Source organism: Oncorhynchus keta, chromosome 14 (genome assembly GCF_023373465.1).
Source record: "Oncorhynchus keta strain PuntledgeMale-10-30-2019 chromosome 14, Oket_V2, whole genome shotgun sequence".
NCBI lineage: Eukaryota > Metazoa > Chordata > Actinopteri > Salmoniformes > Salmonidae > Oncorhynchus > Oncorhynchus keta.
In genome coordinates, this window is record NC_068434.1 from 16,501,013 (window position 1) to 16,518,895 (window position 17,883).

The following is a 17,883-nucleotide window of genomic DNA, read 5'->3' on the forward strand; positions in this document are numbered from 1 at the left end:
CTGTGTACTACTCCCTTCACAGAACAGGGCAAACTGTCTCTAACCCGAACGGAAAGAGAAGTGGGAGGCCCCGGTGCACAACTGAGCAAGAGGACAAGTACATTAGTGTTTCCAGTTTGAGAAACAGATGCCTCACAAGTCCTCAACTGGCAGTTTCATTAAATAGTACCTGTAAAACACCAGTCTCAACGTCAACAGTGAAGGGGCGACTCTGGGTTGCTGGTCTTCTAGGCAGAGTTCCTCTGTCCAGTGTATGTGTTCGTTTGCCTATCTTAATCTTTTCTTTTTATTGGCCAGTCTGAGATATGGCTTTTTCTTTGCAACTCTGCAACTCAGCAAAAAAATGCAAAAACATTTTCAAAAACAATAACATTTCTAAGTGAACCCAAACTTTTGAACGGTCGTATCAAAAGTAAATATTATTGCTAAAATATACTTAAGTATCAAAAGAAAAAGTTAAAATTTCAAATTCCTTATATTAAGCAAACCAGACAGTACCATTTCCTTGTTTTTTTATTTATTTACGGATTGCCAGGAGCACACTCCAACACTAAGGTATTACAAACAAAGTGTTTTAATGTTTCAGTGAGTCTGCTAGATCAGAGGCAGTAGGGACGACCAGGGATGTTCTCTTGATAAGTGTGTAAATTACACAATTTTCCTGACCTGCTAAGCATTCAAAATGTAACGAGTAATTTTGGGTGTCAGGAAAAATGTATGGAGTAAAAAGTAAATTGTTTTCTTTAGGAATGTAGTGAAGTAAAAGTTGTAAAAAATATAAATAGCAACGTGAAGTACAGATACCCATAAAAACAACTTAAGTGGAACTTTCAAGTATTTTTACTGAAGTATTTTACACCATTGATTATTCCCGCAGCTTTCAGGAAGTCAAGACGCTCTTGGTATCCTGTGGCGACAGGCCTGACAGTGCTGGTTTCTGTGGGTTAAACCACTGCAGACATTCTGTGGGGCTGGGCGGACACTCCGCCGTCCAGGACTCACCCATCTTCCCCTGCAGTTCCTTCAGACACTGCTCAATCCTGGAAAGGGACAGAGACATGCCACTCACAATAAACCTCTGACTGTCACTGCCATCACATACCCCATAACAGTACTGTATCCCCCCCAAACACACGTAAACACATATGGCCATACACACCCACACACAGACACACACACACACATACACACACACACACACACACACACACACACACACACACACACACACACACACACACACACACACACACACACACACACACACACACACACACACACACACACACACACACACACACACACACACACACACATATCCCCAAACCCTGGGAGAGACACATCAGCGGTAATGAACACAGACATCAATATATCCCTGCTGGGTGTGAGTGTGTGTGTACTGAGTGTCTGGTGTGAAGTCGTGTTACAGACGTCTGATACAGGCTCGTCTCCCAGTGTCACGTCTCTGTCATCTCCTCGCCACACACACACACACACACACACACACACACACACACACACACACACACACACACACACACACACACACACACACACACACACACACACACACACACACACACACACACACACACACACAAAGGCAGGCAGGCCTTCCATATTAACAGACTGCATCAGCAATTCTGTCTCACCTTTAATGTGACAGATTAGAAATGACATCCGCGGGCTCAACATGTTTAGTAGTTTCCATGCAAATCAATGCTAGCACTCGTCTGTGGTGTGTGTGTCTGTGTGTGTGTGTGTGTGTGTGTGTGTGTGTGTGTGTGTGTGTGTGTGTGTGTGTGTGTGTGTGTGTGTGTGTGTGTGTGTGTGTGTGTGTGTGTGTGTGTGTGTGTGTGTGTGTGTGTGTGTGTGTGAGAGAGAGGGAGTGAGGGATGTAGGGAAGGAGGGAATAAGAGAGAGAGAGAGAAAAGGAAACAGCTCCAGTTTACTAGCACCCAGCTCATCCACCACCCCAGGCCTATAAAGCACCTCCTGTCCGCTCCCAGACCATGATGCACACATCCAGATGTCTTCCAATGATGACACATTAAATACTGACACTTTCATTCCAGGGGGAAAACGTGAGGCATAAAACATTATAGACTTTAACGATCTGTATCTAAATCGCTGTGGTTTGAATACTGCACAGAGTTGCTTTTAGTTGGCTAGAGGAAAGCTCTATATAAACATACTGTACACACAGAATATTTAATTATTTATTTGATGCTAAGGTGCGGACTGACAGAAAACCTGAATACTTTGGGGCAGTGGTGGTGTGTTTGTGAAACCACAGAGGACATCAGAGTGGTGATAAGTTGTGTTGGAGGGAATTGAAACTCTCCCAGTCAGGAGAATGATCACCCAGAGCTAGTTGTAAAACAACACTAGCTCCAACTAACTCCCGTCACTAACAGCTTGTGTGAGAAACGCTGACAGCATTTAATTGCTGTTTTTTAAATTGTATTGTATGACTTCTATGGCCTTCTCTTGGATGTCACAGGGTTCAAGTATGACAGGATCAAATGAAATCGAGAGAAAGGTTTTCTTGTGCATAATAATCTAGTCAGCATATCACTGAGTACGTATGCATGGTTTGATCCACCAAATAAAGCAATAGAACTGAAAACCTTGTCTTCCTAAAAACCAGTTACTTCTGGTTTGTCCTGCCATTCCTATTTGCCAGCAGCATACCACCCTGCATACCACTGCTAGCTTGCTTCTGAAGCTAAAACAGGGTTGGTCCTGGTCAGTTCCTGGATGGGACACCAGATGCTGCTGGAAGTGGTGTTGGAGGGCCAGTAGGAGGCTGTCACGCCCTGGTCAAAGTATTTTGTGTTTATCTTCATGTATTGGGTCAGGCCAGGGTGTGGCATGGGTTTTTGTATGTGGTGTGTATATATTGGGATTGTAGCTAGTGGGGTGATCTAGCAAAGTCTATGGCTGTCTGGAGTGGTTCTCAATCAGAGGCAGGTGTTTATCGTTGTCTCTGATTGGGAACCATATTTAGGCAGCCATATTCTTTGAGTTTGTCGTGGTTGATTGTCCTTAGTGTCCTTGTTCCTGTCTATGTGTTAGTGTACACAAGTATAGGCTGTTTTGGTTTTTGTTACGTTTATTGTTTTTTTTGTAGTGTTTGTATTTAGATTTGTGTTATGTTTGTTTATTAAAACATGGATCGCAATCTACACGCTGCATTTTGGTCCGACTCTCCTTCACACCAAGAGAACCGTTACAGAGGCACTCTTTCCTCTGGTCTAAAAAAAAATAATAATATCCCAATGCCCCAGGGCAGTGATTGGGGACACTGCCCTGTGTAGGGTGCCGTCTTTCGGATGGGACGTTAAACGGGTGTCCTGACTCTCTGAGGTCATTAAAGATCCCATGGCACTTATTGTAAGAGTAGGGGTGTTAACCCTGGTGTCCTGGATAAATTCCCAATCTGGCCCTCAAACCATCACGGTCACCTAATAATCCCCAGTTTACAATTGGCTCATTCATCCCCCTCCTCTTCCCTGTAACTATTCCCCAGGTTGTTGCTGCAAATGAGAACGTGTTCTCAGTCAACTTACCTGGTGAATAATGGATAAATAAATGAAAAATGGGTCAAGTCAATAGGGAAAGAATGGGGTTTTGGAATAATGGCCCGAAATTCAGGTCTGATGTTAACACAGGCTTAGAATATCTTATATGTTTTCTTCTGTGAGATAATATCAGTCAGTTAGCATGACCTGTATGAATTATGAAGCCGTTATGTGCTTGTTTTGATTACATAAATGCTTCAAAATAGCTGATGAAGATTATCTCATAGAACAAAACGTATAAGATCTCCTAAGCCTGTGTTTACTACAGACCTTACTTTCTGCGTTTATCCAGAAGCCCTCCAAAAAAAACATTAATTTCCCCATAGGCTTTGGCCAACGAGCCATGGCGGAGTTAGCCTCCGTTAGTGTCTACAAAAAGATGCCATTAATATTGCTCTCTATATAACAGAACAAGAAATCACTAGTTCCACTCTACCAACCAAATCAATTACGGCTGACATTTGTTTTAGCCCCACATTTCTAGCTGTTGCTATTACTGTGTGAATGGTCTAATGTGAGTGATATGAGAGGCAGATAAAGTCAGTCTATTTGATGTTAGTCGTAAATGTGAATGTGTGTTCTGGGCTCCCCCCAGGGCTTTACTCACACAGTGGGTCTTAAATGAGCTTCCATCTGGGCCTTCAGTCTGCCTCCTCAACTCCATCGAAACACACCATTTTACTCCCTTCCCCTCCTTATATACACTACCGGTCAAAAGATCTAGAACACCTACTCATACAAGGGTTTTCTTTATTTGCACTATTTTCTACATTGTAGAATAATAGTGAACACATCAAAACTATGAAATAACACATATGGAAACATGTAGTAACCAAAAAACTATTAAACAAATCAAAATATATTTAATGACAGCTTTGCACACTCTTGGCATTATCTCAACCAGCTTCACCTGGAATTATTTTCCAAAATTCTCTAAGGAGTTCCCACATATGCTGAGCACTTGTTGGTTGCTTTTCTGGAATGTTTTAACAAGTGCTCAGCATATGTTGAAACTCCTTCAAGACTGTTGGAAAAACATTTCAGGTGAAGCTGCTTGAGTGAATGCCAAGAGTTCAAAGCTGTAATCAAGGCAAAGGGTGGCTATTTGAAGAATCTTAAATATAAAATATATTTTGATTTGTTTAACACTTTTTTGGTTACTTCATGATACCATATGTGTTATTTCATAGATTTGATGTCTTCATTATTATTCTACATTGTAGAAAATAGCACAAATAAAGAAAAACCCTTGAATGAGTCTGTGTTCTAGAACTTCTGACCGGAAGTGTAGAAAGACGCCGGGGCGAACACACGTAAACACATATGGCCACACACACACACACACACACACACACACACACACACACACACACACACACACACACACACACACACACACACACACACACACACACACACACACACACACACACACACACATCCCCTACTTCTCTCCCACCCCTCTCTCTTTTCTGCTCATTCCAGCTTTGAAGGTTCACTGTAGGAGTTAGTTTGATTTAATGTGTGTGTGCCACCTGCCAGACTGGGGGGCGAACTCAGGGTGTGTGGACTATGTGAAGGAGTCCTCCCCTCCCAGCTCTCCACAATGCCCCACCTTTAGCCCCGAGGTGTGGGAACTACCTGCAAATTAATCAACTCTATGGGATTAGCCTCAACCACAATTACTTTCACTGCACACAGCTCGCAAGCTGCAGAGAGATAGAGCCAGTTAATGCAGAGAGATCGATACAGCTAACGCTAAGTAGAGACAGCTAATGCAGAGAGATAGAGACGTCTAATGCAGAGAGGTAGAGACAGCTAATGCAGAGAGGTAGAGACAGCTAATGCAGAGAGATAGAGACAGCTAATGCAGAGAGATAGAGACAGCTAATGCAGAGAGATAGAGATGGCTAATGCAGAGAGATAGTGAGAGCTAATGCAGAGAGATAGGAACAGCCGATACAGAGAGATGAGGACAGCTAATTTAGAGATATAGAAACGGCTAATTCAGAGAGATTGAGACAGCTAATACAAAGAGATAGAGACAGCTAATACAGAGATATAGAGATAGCTAATACAGAGAGATAGAGACAGCTAATATAGAGAGATAGAGACAGCTAATGCAGAGAGATAGAGACGGCTAATGCAGAGAGATTGGAACAGCCGATACAGAGAGATGAGGACAGCTAATTTAGAGATATAGAGACAGCTAATTCAGAGAGATTGAGACAGCTAATACAAAGAGATAGAGACAGCTAATATAGAGAGATAGAGACAGCTAATACAGATTGAGACATCTAATACAGAGAGATATAGACAGCTAATACAGAGAGAGAGAGACAGCTAATGCAGAGAGATAGAGACAGCTGATACAGAGAGATAGGGGCAGCTAATACAGAGAGATAGAGACAGCTAATATAGAGAGATTGAGACAGCTAGTGCAGGCAGATAGACACAGCTAATGCAGAGAGATAGAGACAGCTAATACAGAGAGATAGAGACAAAAAAGAAGCTGGACAGAGAAAGAAACAAACATTTTGGCAAAAAATTGAAGATACAGAAAAGAACACCGGTCAATTCTCCATGTCAAAATATTAAACGGACAGAGCAGAGGTGGAGAAGACCACTAAGTTAAAGCTGAACAAAAAGCTGAGAGATGAGTGGAGAAGAGGTTTCTTTAGGATATCTCGACAAACATGTCAATCATCTCCTTTACTCCTTACTCACCCCCTAAAAATATAATCGTTTTTCAGATTGGGCTATAGAAAGAAATTGCAATACAGCCTGGCCCCACCACCACCCCTCCTTCCCACCCTCTCTCCCCAAAGAAAGGAGTGATCGGATGGCTTTTTTAAAATACATTTCACAGCTCTGTGACCAATCCTGTGATTAGTCAGTGCTTTGACTTTATCTTAAGTTCCTTGTCAAAATTAATTTAGTGTGGGTGGGCTGTCTGTCGCGCTCCAGGGAGAGGAGAGCAGAGGAGGGTCAGGAAGAGATCCCTTTCCCTTTCAAATAATCCCCAGCTCCAAACCAGACCGGCCACCTGGGAACCAAATATTTGCCCCATCAAAGGGCTCCATTCTACACTAGAATGAGAGTGAATGGGGTTCAATGAACAGCCTGAAAATGGATCCTCCCTCGTCCTGCCTGTGGCCCACTTAGTGCCCTCAACCTTGCCACAGAGACCGCACGCGTGCACGCACACACACACACACACACACACACACACACACACACACACACACACACACACACACACACACACACACACACACACACACACACACACACACACACACACACACACACACACACAGATATAACTAGGAGATAGATTGGCAGGCACACACACACACACAAGTGTAAGCTAGTGTAAGCCACTTGCTGAAAGGCGTCGGCGGCCCTTGGCCTGCACTGACACTTCATTAGAGGCCTTTTCCTGCTGGCCTCTAATGTGTCCCATTTGATGAAACATAATGGATTACAGCATTTCAATTTGGGGAGCCGGGCCCGTTGCCAGCCTATCTCCTTCAATTAGGGAACAGCTCTTAGGCAAATCTCTGACATCTGAGAGCTGGGAGCAGGCCAGCCAGTCTGACCCACACACTGGTTAAAGCCTTCCTTCATGGGAGCGGGCCAGCCAGCCTGACCCACACACTGGTTAAAGCCTTCCTTCATGGGAGCGGGCCAGCCAGTCTGACCCACACACTGGTTAAAGCCTTCCTTCATGGGAGGGGGCCAGCCAGTCTGACCCACACACTGATTAAGGCCTTCCTTCATGGGAGCGGGCCAGCCAGTCTGACACACACACTGGTTAAGGCCTTCCTTCATGGGAGCGGGCCAGCCAGTCTGACACACACACTGGTTAAGGCCTTCCTTCATGGGAGCGGGCCAGCCAGTCTGACACACACACTGGTTAAGGCCTTCCTTCATGGGAGCGGGCCAGCCAGTCTGACCGACACGCTGGTAAAGCCTTCCTTCATGGGAGAGGGCCAGCCAGTCTGACACACACACTGGTTAAAGCCTTCCTTCATGGGAGCCTTCCTTCATTTTCAGGATGGTAAGTTGGTGGTTGAAGATATCCCTCTCGTTGTGTGGGAGCTGTGCTTTGGCAAAGTGGGTGGGGTTATATCCTTCCTGTTTGGCCCTGTCCGGGGGTGTCCTCGGATGGGGCCACAGTGTCTCCTGACCCCTCCTGTCTCAGCCTCCAGTATTTATGCTGCAGTAGTTTATGTGTCGGGGGGCTAGGGTCAGTTTGTTATATCTGGAGTACTGCTCCTGTCCTATTCGGTGTCCTGTGTGAATCTAAGTGTGCGTTCTCTAATTTTCTCCTTCTCTCTTTCTTTCTCTCTCTCGGAGGACCTGAGCCCTAGGACCATGCCCCAGGACTACCTGACATGATGACTCCTTGCAGTCCCCAGTCCACCTGGCCGTGCTGCTGCTCCAGTTTCAACTGTTCTGCCTTATTATTATTCGACCATACTGGTCATTTATGAATATTTGAACATCTTGGCCATGTTCTGTTATAATCTCCACCCAGCACAGCCAGAAGAGGACTGGCCACCCCACATATGCTCTCTCTAATTCTCTCTTTCTTTCTCTCTCTCGGAGGACCTGAGCTCTAGGACCATGCCCCAGGACTACCTGACATGATGACTCCTTGCTGTCCCCAGTCCACCTGACCGTGCTGCTGCTCCAGTTTCAACTGTTCTGCCTTATTATTATTCAACCATGCTGGTCATTTATGAACATTTGAACATCTTGGCCATTTTCTGTTATAATCTCCACCCGGCACAGCCAGAAGAGAACTGGCCACCCCACATAGCCTGGTTCTTCTCTAGGTTTCTTCCTAGGTTTTCCGAGCCACCGTGCTTCTACACCTGCATTGCTTGCTGTTTGGGGTTTTAGGCTGGGTTTCTGTACAGCACTTTGAGATATCAGCTGATGTACGAAGGGCTATATAAATGCATTTGATTTGATTTGATTGGATGGGAGAGGGCCAGCCAGTCTGACCCACACATTGGTTAAAGCCTTCCTTCATGGGAGCAGGCCAGCCAGTCTGACCCACACACTGGTTAAAGCCTTCCTTCATGGGAGCGGGCCAGCCAGTCTGACCCACACACTGGTTAAAGCCTTCCTTCATGGGAGCGGGCCAGCCAGTCTGACCCACACACTGGTTAAAGCCTTCCTTCATGGGAGCGGGCCAGCCAGTCTGACCCACACACTGGTTAAGGCCTTCCTTCATGGGAGCGGGCCTGCCAGTCTGACCCACACACTGGTTAAAGCCTTCCTTCATGGGAGCGGGCCAGCCAGTCTGACCCACACACTGGTTAAGGCCTTCCTTCATGGGAGCGGGCCAGCCAGTCTGACCCACACACTGGTTAAAGCCTTCCTTCATGGGAGCGGGCCAGCCAGTCTGACCCACACACTGGTTAAAGCCTTCCTTCATGGGAGTCTGACCCACACACTGATTAAGGCTTCATGGGAGCGGGCCTGCCAGTCTGACCCACACACTGGTTAAAGCCTTCCTTCATGGGAGCGGGCCAGCCACTGGATTAAGGCCTTCCTTCATGGGAGCGGGGGCTGGTTAAAGTGGCCAGTCTGACCCACACACTGGTTAAAGCCTTCCTTCATGGGAGCGGGCCAGCCAGTCTGACCCACACACTGATTAAAGCCTTCCTTCATGGGAGCAGGCCAGCCAGTCTGACCCACACACTAAAGCCCCCCTTCATGGGAGCGGGCCCCAGTCTGCACATCCCGCATCCCCTTACTCTCTTCCTTCCATACCTTTTCCCAGACACTGATAAGTAGATTAGGCAGCAGGTGTGTGTGTGTGACTGTGTGTGCGCATGTGTAACAGAGGCCCACCCTGGTGGGAGTACTATTTGAGTGGAGCCTCAAATGGGCTGAAATGAGTCCAAGGCTGACTGACCAGAGGTGCAGACAGAGTGTGGATCGCCTTATTTTTTGCCCAATTCTCTATTCCCTTTGTTCTCATAATGGTTATCCCTCTCCCATCTCCACGGGAACACAAAATAAGCCTTTAATGTTTAGAAGGCAGAACAATGGTTTGGCCTTCAGTAATAAGCCTTGAATTACCTACCAAAGAGTTTTCTTTTCAAGATGTGGAATCTTTATTTATTTCACCTCCCCCCCTCCCGCCCCCTCAAAAAAGAGGGTGAAAAAACGGGGCATGAGACACAGACGCTAGGCTAATGGTGTGAGAGTGAGAGGCTTTGTCCAGCCGCCACATTTAGCCTGTCCCTCATCGTCTGTCCTCGCCCTCACAGCAGCACAAAGGATAAAAGAGCTGAAATATAGCTAGATTTATCCATCTCTCTTTCGCCCTATCTATCTCCCTCCATCCCTATGCCCCATCTCCTCTGGTTCCTCTCTCTCAATATTTCCATCAAAACATTGAGAGCCTCCTCCATGTAACCCTGTCCTGATTGTCGTGTGTTTTCAAAGAGAGAGAGAACGAACGAAAGAGAATGACAGACATAAAATTGAGTGGCCTGTAGAGCCAGCCCATGCAGGGCGGACAAGAATACTATGGTAATATTGGAGCAGAGGTTGCCATCAAAGTCGTGTTCACACACCTCAAAAATAGTCAGTGGAATGTGGTGAGAAAGAAGGTGTAAGGTTCCCCTTCATGTATAAATCCCAAGATGGGATATGATTCAAATGTATGCTTAAACTGTCTATGCTAGATTGGCATAACAGTCCAGACAGGCACATATCTTAAGTTAAGATTCACTCCTTTACTATAAGCAGATATAGTTATCATGCTGTGTCATAAATGGATGGAATACTCCGAACGGGTATCAGTATTGAAACACAATAAAAGGGAGACAGTCAATCAGAGGATATTTATCTGAATTATTACGGTAAAAGCATGTTCTTTCATATGGGTTGGAGAAAGATCTGTTCATTGTAAAGGGCACATTGAGATTAGTGCATTTTCTAACGCTTGAAGTCTCTGCTTCGTGGCTTTTTTAGACGGAATTGTCTTAAAGCTCACAAAATATCTAAATGTAAATGAGGAGTGTTTTAAAAACCATTCACTCCTCAAATTCAGCTGTAATATCTGTACATTTTCATAATGAGCCAAATCTATTTGTTTTTCTACCCAAAGTTGCAAAGGAAATGTTGTGATCTATTTAATAAACACAAGAGACCAGCAAAATTGATAAAGGAGTGTGGTAGCATAGCAGGAACAGTGACATCCAGTGGTCAAAACCTGGTACTTTCCCACTACTTTAAGGTAAATAATGCAAGCGACTTCAAGTAATAATGCAAGCGAAGCAAAACTCCAAGCAGCAGCTTCATAATACTTGCCAAACACAGAGAACTGATACTGTATATTGGTTGTTGGGGTGGGATTGGTGTGGGGAGTCCGTGGGTGGCTTTTACATTCTTTTGGGGGGGATTCCTTTGTGTCTTAGTCATTGTTAGGAATACATTTGGTCCAAATCGGATGTTGGGTACATTTATAGAATATTATCTGAATCCTATACGTTGAAATTGTCCAATTTGGGTGCAATGAATTAGCTTAATATCTTAGAGATCATAATAATGTTTCAGGAATTCTAATTGTATCTGTTACCAACTACAGAAACAATATCAGAATAATGGTGGGTGTCTAAATCCTATTTCTTGTGCTTTTTGAGGTGGAATAACCCTCTTCTCAATGTTAATGTCTTGAATACAACACATTATTCAGTCTGGGAATCCACTTCAAATGTGCCCACCTACACAGAGGAGCACAAGGACAAGAATTGGGAGATGTCAGCTCAAAACTGACTGTGTGTGTAAATTCGTACATGTGTGCGTGACAGTGTGCCTGGGTGTGTGTGTGTGTGTGTGTGTGTGTGTGTGTGTGTGTGTGTGTGTGTGTGTGTGTGTGTGTGTGTGTGTGTGTGTGTGTGTGTGTGTGTGTGTGTGTGTGCGTGCGTGCGTGCGTGTGTGCGTGCGTGTTTGTGTGTGCGTGTGTGAGTGTCCAAACTCTCGAGTTTCACCTCCTGTCAGAAGGACTTTGACAGTAAGAGAACCTCAGTGTGGCATAGATGGATCCTCTGGGCAACCGCATCAACTAACAAAGCTTCTCGGGATGACAAGCTCCTTTCTCTACCAAGAATACTGCTCATTCCACCAGATGGCATAGTGCCCAACTCTGACCTCATCCTCTGCTGCATGGAACCTTCGCTGGCTGTGCTCACATTCCAATAGAAGCATTAGGGCCGGGACTTTCACTTGACCACATAACCTGACCAGAGCCCATATTCATAAAGCATCTCAGTGCTGATCTAGAATCAGTTTAGACTTTTAAATCATTAAGAATAAGAGGGGGGACCTGATCCTAGACCTGATCCTAGATCAGACAATTGGTGAATACGGGCCCTGAGTCCTAGTTATAGCGGTTCTAAGAGATACTGACCTGCAGGCATTGAGCTTGACTTTGTCCTCTGTGTTTTTGAGCAGCTGTTGAATCTCCAGCTCTCTGGGAAGCCCAGAAAGCAGGTGCTCTACGAAGGCATGATCCTGAGGAAGGGCCCCCTGCCACTCCATCCTGCCTGGAACACAGAGAGAGGGAGGGAGAAAAGGGAGAGTGACAATGAATGGAGAATAAAGGAGAAGATACTTGCTCACACAAACAAGACATTCACAGTATCACAGATGAGAAATACTTTGTTTCAGTGGATGTGTTTCTTAAAAAAATGTAATAAATAAAAAACGTTTGTATAGCTCTTATTGAATGCATTATGTGTTCAGTAAATAATGAATGCAACAACAACCCATGGATGGACTAGATCTACTTACACACACACACACACACACACACACACACACACACACACACACACACACACACACACACACACACACACACACACACACACACACACACACACACACACACACACACACACACACACACACACACACACACACACACACACACACACATATGCACACGCACGCGCACGCACTCACACACAAGCACGGCCGCCACCTCAACCAGCACAACATATGAGACATTGTAATTTGATTTCTCCTCAAACAAGATTGTTATCAGGAGCCGTAAATCAACTGCACCTGAAACAAGAGGCAACTTATCACCAACAATAAAATGTTCCGCCTCATCCCTCCCTTTCCCTCTGTTCTGTTCCACTTACAGTAGAGGCACCCCTGATCAAAATGCATAGCCTCTAAGTATTATCAGCCAGTGACACTACAACCAGTTAACATAAAGAATACGTAAATAAATAACTCACTAGAAAGGGGTCTCTTCACTCAGGCTTTAAATAAACTATCCATCTCTGCGCACTTCAATCTCAAGCCCACTATGTGAATAACACATCCCAAACAGCCAATCGTGGAGGGGCTCGGCCCATATGAACAGTGTGGTGGGGACATTTTCGATATGTATGCATATTATACATTCATGCCTTTTTTAAACAGCTTTTGAGACAAATCATTAATAATCGTCAATTGCCATAACTCAAAAATATAAATTGCTTGCATATTCTCCCTCATGCATGGTTTAATTTTATTTTGGGGGAATCTATTGGAATAAACTCCAATTTAGTCCAAAGTATCCGTCAGATATATCACGTCGGGGTTACCATTTACTGTAGTGAGTTACTGTAAAATGTGATACTTATGCATATTATATACTGTATGCCTTACATGTGACCCTCAATAAGACTATGCAGTTATCATATTCAAATGCTTATCTGACTACAAAAATAAATAGAGAGTAAGAAAGAGAATAAAGAGTAATAAAGAGACTATAGTTGAGTTACAGTAATAGGCAATCAAGAAAGGTCTGAGGAAGGAATTCTAAATACAAACAGTGGTGACCCGTCACTCAGGGCTGTTTTGAGCCCCACCTGGTTAGCTTAATAAATAAATAAATAAATGTTTGTTGTCTGTTTTGCATGTCACTTCAGCATTAAAACGTGTCGCATATCAGTTTGCAAACAATGTAAAACAAAAAGTTAATAAAGCTGCATACAAACATTGTCTCTTTTTTGCTTTCTTGAGTAAGGCAGCTCCAAAAATGCAAGTGTTTCATACTAGCTCAATGCTTTCTGTGGTGGTGGGGCAGCCAGTGGAAAATACGGAGCCTAGGGGTTGGTAATGTTCTCTAGTTGCGCTGTGATTGGCTCAGTGTTCTGTCACTCATGGGGACATTACGCCACCGTAAAATCTACGGGAAGAGCTAGGGGAAGAGCTCGAGCTTTGATTGGACTGATCATGTCAACATATCTTACAAATCATAGCTAGCAAGCTAAACAAGTAGTCATCATGAATCAATTCGACAATCTACTGGCAAATCTTTTTCAATCCCTGTCATATGTAGTTGGAAATCGCAAATTCAACAATGAGTGGTTTGGAAGGAATCAGTGGCTAACTGCAAGCGTTTCAAAGTAATCACTGACCTGCTATTCAGTGGAGTGAAGGACAAACATTCAACATGATGGGCCAGAAAGGTTGAAAACATTGTCCATGCTGTTAATCCAGCATGACTTCTGCCAAGTTCAAGACAACTGGGAACTCAAGCTCCGACTGGGAAAATACGTTTTGAATGGTCATCCAAGTCGGGAACTTGGAATGATTCAACCTTGTTTTTGTTTTTTCGAATTCCCAGTTGTCTTGGAAGCACCATAAATCATGAATGACATAGTTTGATGACAAAATGTGCCCACAGGAAGCACCGCCATGCCAATTTCCTGTTCAAGTGAGCACAGCACAAAAATGTATTGTATGCTGTATTTTATGCTGCTGCATAAATTATGTAAATTGCCAGGGAGATAGTATTACTTTCTTAGCTACAGTATACATACATTAAGTGTATGTTGTTTGGTAAGATGTTAGTAGCACATGTACCTCACCCTAATTATTTGGTCCATTTCCCCCTCATAACTTAGCCTACTGCTTTGACTTGGTGGTGCACATGTAACTATAGCCTGTTTTAGAAGAAACGTAATCATCAAATATTGTAAGTGCTTTCATGTCTCCTTATATACTGCCTTCATTTATTGTAGGGTTATGACTTGGTGTACAGAGAGAACTGTAAAAACAGCCCATATTCTGAATTGTTTCGCTGTTCTTTTCAAAAGTGATGAACAAATAGTTATTTTGACTATGTCCATCCTATCTCGCTCATTAATGTCTTGATCAAAATGACGGATTTCCTCTTACCCACTCGATCTGTTTCACCTGTCTTTGTGATTGTCTCCACCCCCCTCCAGGTGTCACCCGTTTTCCCCATTAGTCCCTGGGAATTTATTCCGGAGTTCCCTGTTTGTCTGTTGCCAGTTCGTCTTGTCAAGTCAACCAGCATGTTTTTCAAGTCAACCAGACCCTTGCCTGCCTTGACTCTGAACCCCCCTGCCTGCCTGCCCTGACCTCAAGCCTGCCTGCCCTGACCTCAAGCCTGCCTGCCCTGACCTCAAGCCTGCCTGCCCTGACCTCAAGCCTGCCTGCCCTGACCTCAAGCCTGCCTGCCCTGACCTCAAGCCTGCCTGCCCTGACCTCAAGCCTGCCTGCCCTGACCTCAAGCCTGCCTGCCACTCTGTACCTCCTGGACTCTGACCTTGTTATGATATTTTGCCTGTCCATGACCATTAACTTGCCTGCCCCTTGGATTATAATATATATCAGAGACTCAAACCATCTGCCTCCCGTGTCTGCATCTGGGTCTCTCCCTGTGCCCTTATACGTCCCCTTATGCCATAGTTTGTACATCTCAATTGTCAGGAGAAACCACATTTGTTAAAGCAAGTCAACCATATCAGCAAGAAAAATGTAAAGCAGTAAATGAGGATGAATCAACAGTTTTTCTGCCAGAGAAGGCTCCGCTGGTAGCCAAGTAAAGCAATGGTAAAGGTTCACTACATGATGGTGAAAGGAAAGCTCTGCTGTTAGGACAGCTTTATGTAGGCCCTAACAGTTTGTGGGTGTAATGGGAACGTTTTAATTGTATGCGTCTACATAACTGAGCCTTGTGAAACTGTCCTAATATCATCTCCTGTTCTTGGGAGTATAATTCTGTGTTGCAAACCAGCTGCACCTGTGTCCTGTATTCTGTCCAAGAACAGAAACTGGAAAGATATGTGCTTGTCAACCAATGCTTCTGAATTCAGACTGTCTGCACTGCACTGTGTAACTCCGCTATTCTCCTGAGCTCAGATAAACAAAGAATCTTAGTTTGACTTGGACTCCAGCAAATCCTTACTTTAGAATATCCACCACAATTTGGCACCACAGATGGGACTGACATATCGTTGACCTGCGGCTCTGAGGGTAAACTGCCGGCAGAAGCTCACTGCGCTGTGAGTCTAGAGTAAATTCCTCCTCGTCAAATGAGGGAACAGAAGTACCCACCTGACGTCCACAGGAGTTGGGGGTCAGTGATGGCTCAGTCGATATTTTACTAAGCTGGTGAGTCATCATTCAAGAAGAATGATGGGAAGAATTTGGTACATTTCTTTTCTCTCCAAAACTCTTGAACGTGCCGTCCTTGGCCAGCTCTCCCGCTATCTCTCTCAGAATGACCTTCTTGATCCAAATCAGTCAGGTTTCAAGACTAGTCATTCAACTGAGACTGCTCTTCTCTGTATCACGGAGGCGCTCCGCACTGCTAAAGCTAACTCTCTCTCCTCTGCTCTCATCCTTCTAGACCTATCGGCTGCCTTCGATACTGTGAACCATCAGATCCTCCTCTCCACCCTCTCCGAGTTGGGCATATCCGGCGCGGCCCACGCTTGATTGCGTCCTACCTGACAGGTCGCTCCTACCAGGTGGCGTGGCGAGAATCTGTCTCCTCACCACGCGCTCTCACCACTGGTGTCCCCCAGGGCTCGGTTCTAGGCCCTCTCCTATTCTCGCTATACACCAAGTCACTTGGCTCTGTCATAACCTCACATGGTCTCTCCTATCATTGCTATGCAGACGACACACAATTAATCTTCTCCTTTTCCCCTTCTGATGACCAGGTGGCGAATCGCATCTCTGCATGTCTGGCAGACATATCAGTGTGGATGACGGATCACCACCTCAAGCTGAACCTCGGCAAGACGGAGCTGCTCTTCCTCCCGGGAAGGAGTGCCCGTTCCATGATCTCGCCATCACGGTTGACAACTCCATTGTGTCCTCCTCCCAGAGCGCAAAGAACCTTGGCATGATCCTGGACAACACCCTGTCGTTCTCAACTAACATCAAGGCGGTGGCCCGTTCCTGAAGGTTCATGCTCTACAACATCCGCAGAGTACGACCCTGCCTCACACAGGAAGCGGCGCAGGTCCTAATCCAGGCACTTGTCATCTCCCGTCTGGATTACTGCAAATCGCTGTTGGCTGGGCTCCCTGCCTATGCCATTAAACCCCTACAACTCATCCAGAACGCCGCAGCCCGTCTGGTGTTCAACCTTCCCAAGTTCTCTCACGTCACCCCGCTCCTCCGCTCTCTCCACTGGCTTCCAGTTGAAGCTCGCATCCGCTACAAGACCATGGTGCTTGCCTACGGAGCTGTGAGGGGAACGGCACCTCAGTACCTCCAGGCTCTGATCAGGCCCTACACCCAAACAAGGGCACTGCGTTCATCCACCTCTGGCCTGCTCGCCTCCCTACCACTGAGGAAGTACAGTTCCCGCTCAGCCCAGTCAAAACTGTTCGCTGCTCTGGCCCCGCAATGGTGGAACAAACTCCCTCACGACGCCAGGACAGCGGAGTCAATCACCACCTTCCGGAGACACCTGAAACCCCACCTCTTTAAGGAATACCTAGGATAGGATAAAGTAATCCTTCTCACCCCCCCCCCCTTAAAATATTTAGATGCACTATTGTAAAGTGGCTGTTCCACTGGATGTCATAAGGTGAATGCACCAATTTGTAAGTCGCTCTGGATAAGAGCGTCTGCTAAATGACTTAAATGTAAATGTAAATGGGTGTGAGGTTGGCAACAGACTGAGAGGCTCAGCCAGATGGGATAGAATTCTCCTCTGTGGTTGGGGCTCACAGGACATATGTGCACAGAGGGGACAATGAAGTTCATGTTCCCCTTGAACCTAACCAGCCCGCCCCTGACAGCTCACTGTTGTCTCAGGTTTATGGGCAAATTATAAATATGATATTACGTCAAATGTAACTTTATTTGTCACATGCACCGAATACAACAAGTGTAGACCTTACCGTGAAATGCTCAGTTACAAGCCCTTAACCAACAGTGGAGATGCTATGGAAGATGAGAGGAGCAACACCTGTGGCAGTCTCTCCTGAAGGCACATATC

General features: G+C 45.3%; 1 protein-coding gene across 1 annotated transcript; it reads right to left on the reverse strand.

Moving 5' to 3' along the window:
- Positions 1–592: 592 nt before the first annotated feature.
- LOC127907412 (uncharacterized protein KIAA0825-like) lies at positions 593–12,157 on the reverse strand. The gene is made up of 2 exons (XM_052462662.1): positions 12,025–12,157; positions 593–1,040 (listed from the first exon to the last, which is right to left on the reverse strand). Exons 1-2 carry the CDS (start codon positions 12,153–12,155, stop codon positions 881–883), a joined length of 291 nt encoding a protein of 96 aa, XP_052318622.1. The 5' UTR covers positions 12,156–12,157; the 3' UTR covers positions 593–880.
- Positions 12,158–17,883: the final 5,726 nt, after the last annotated feature.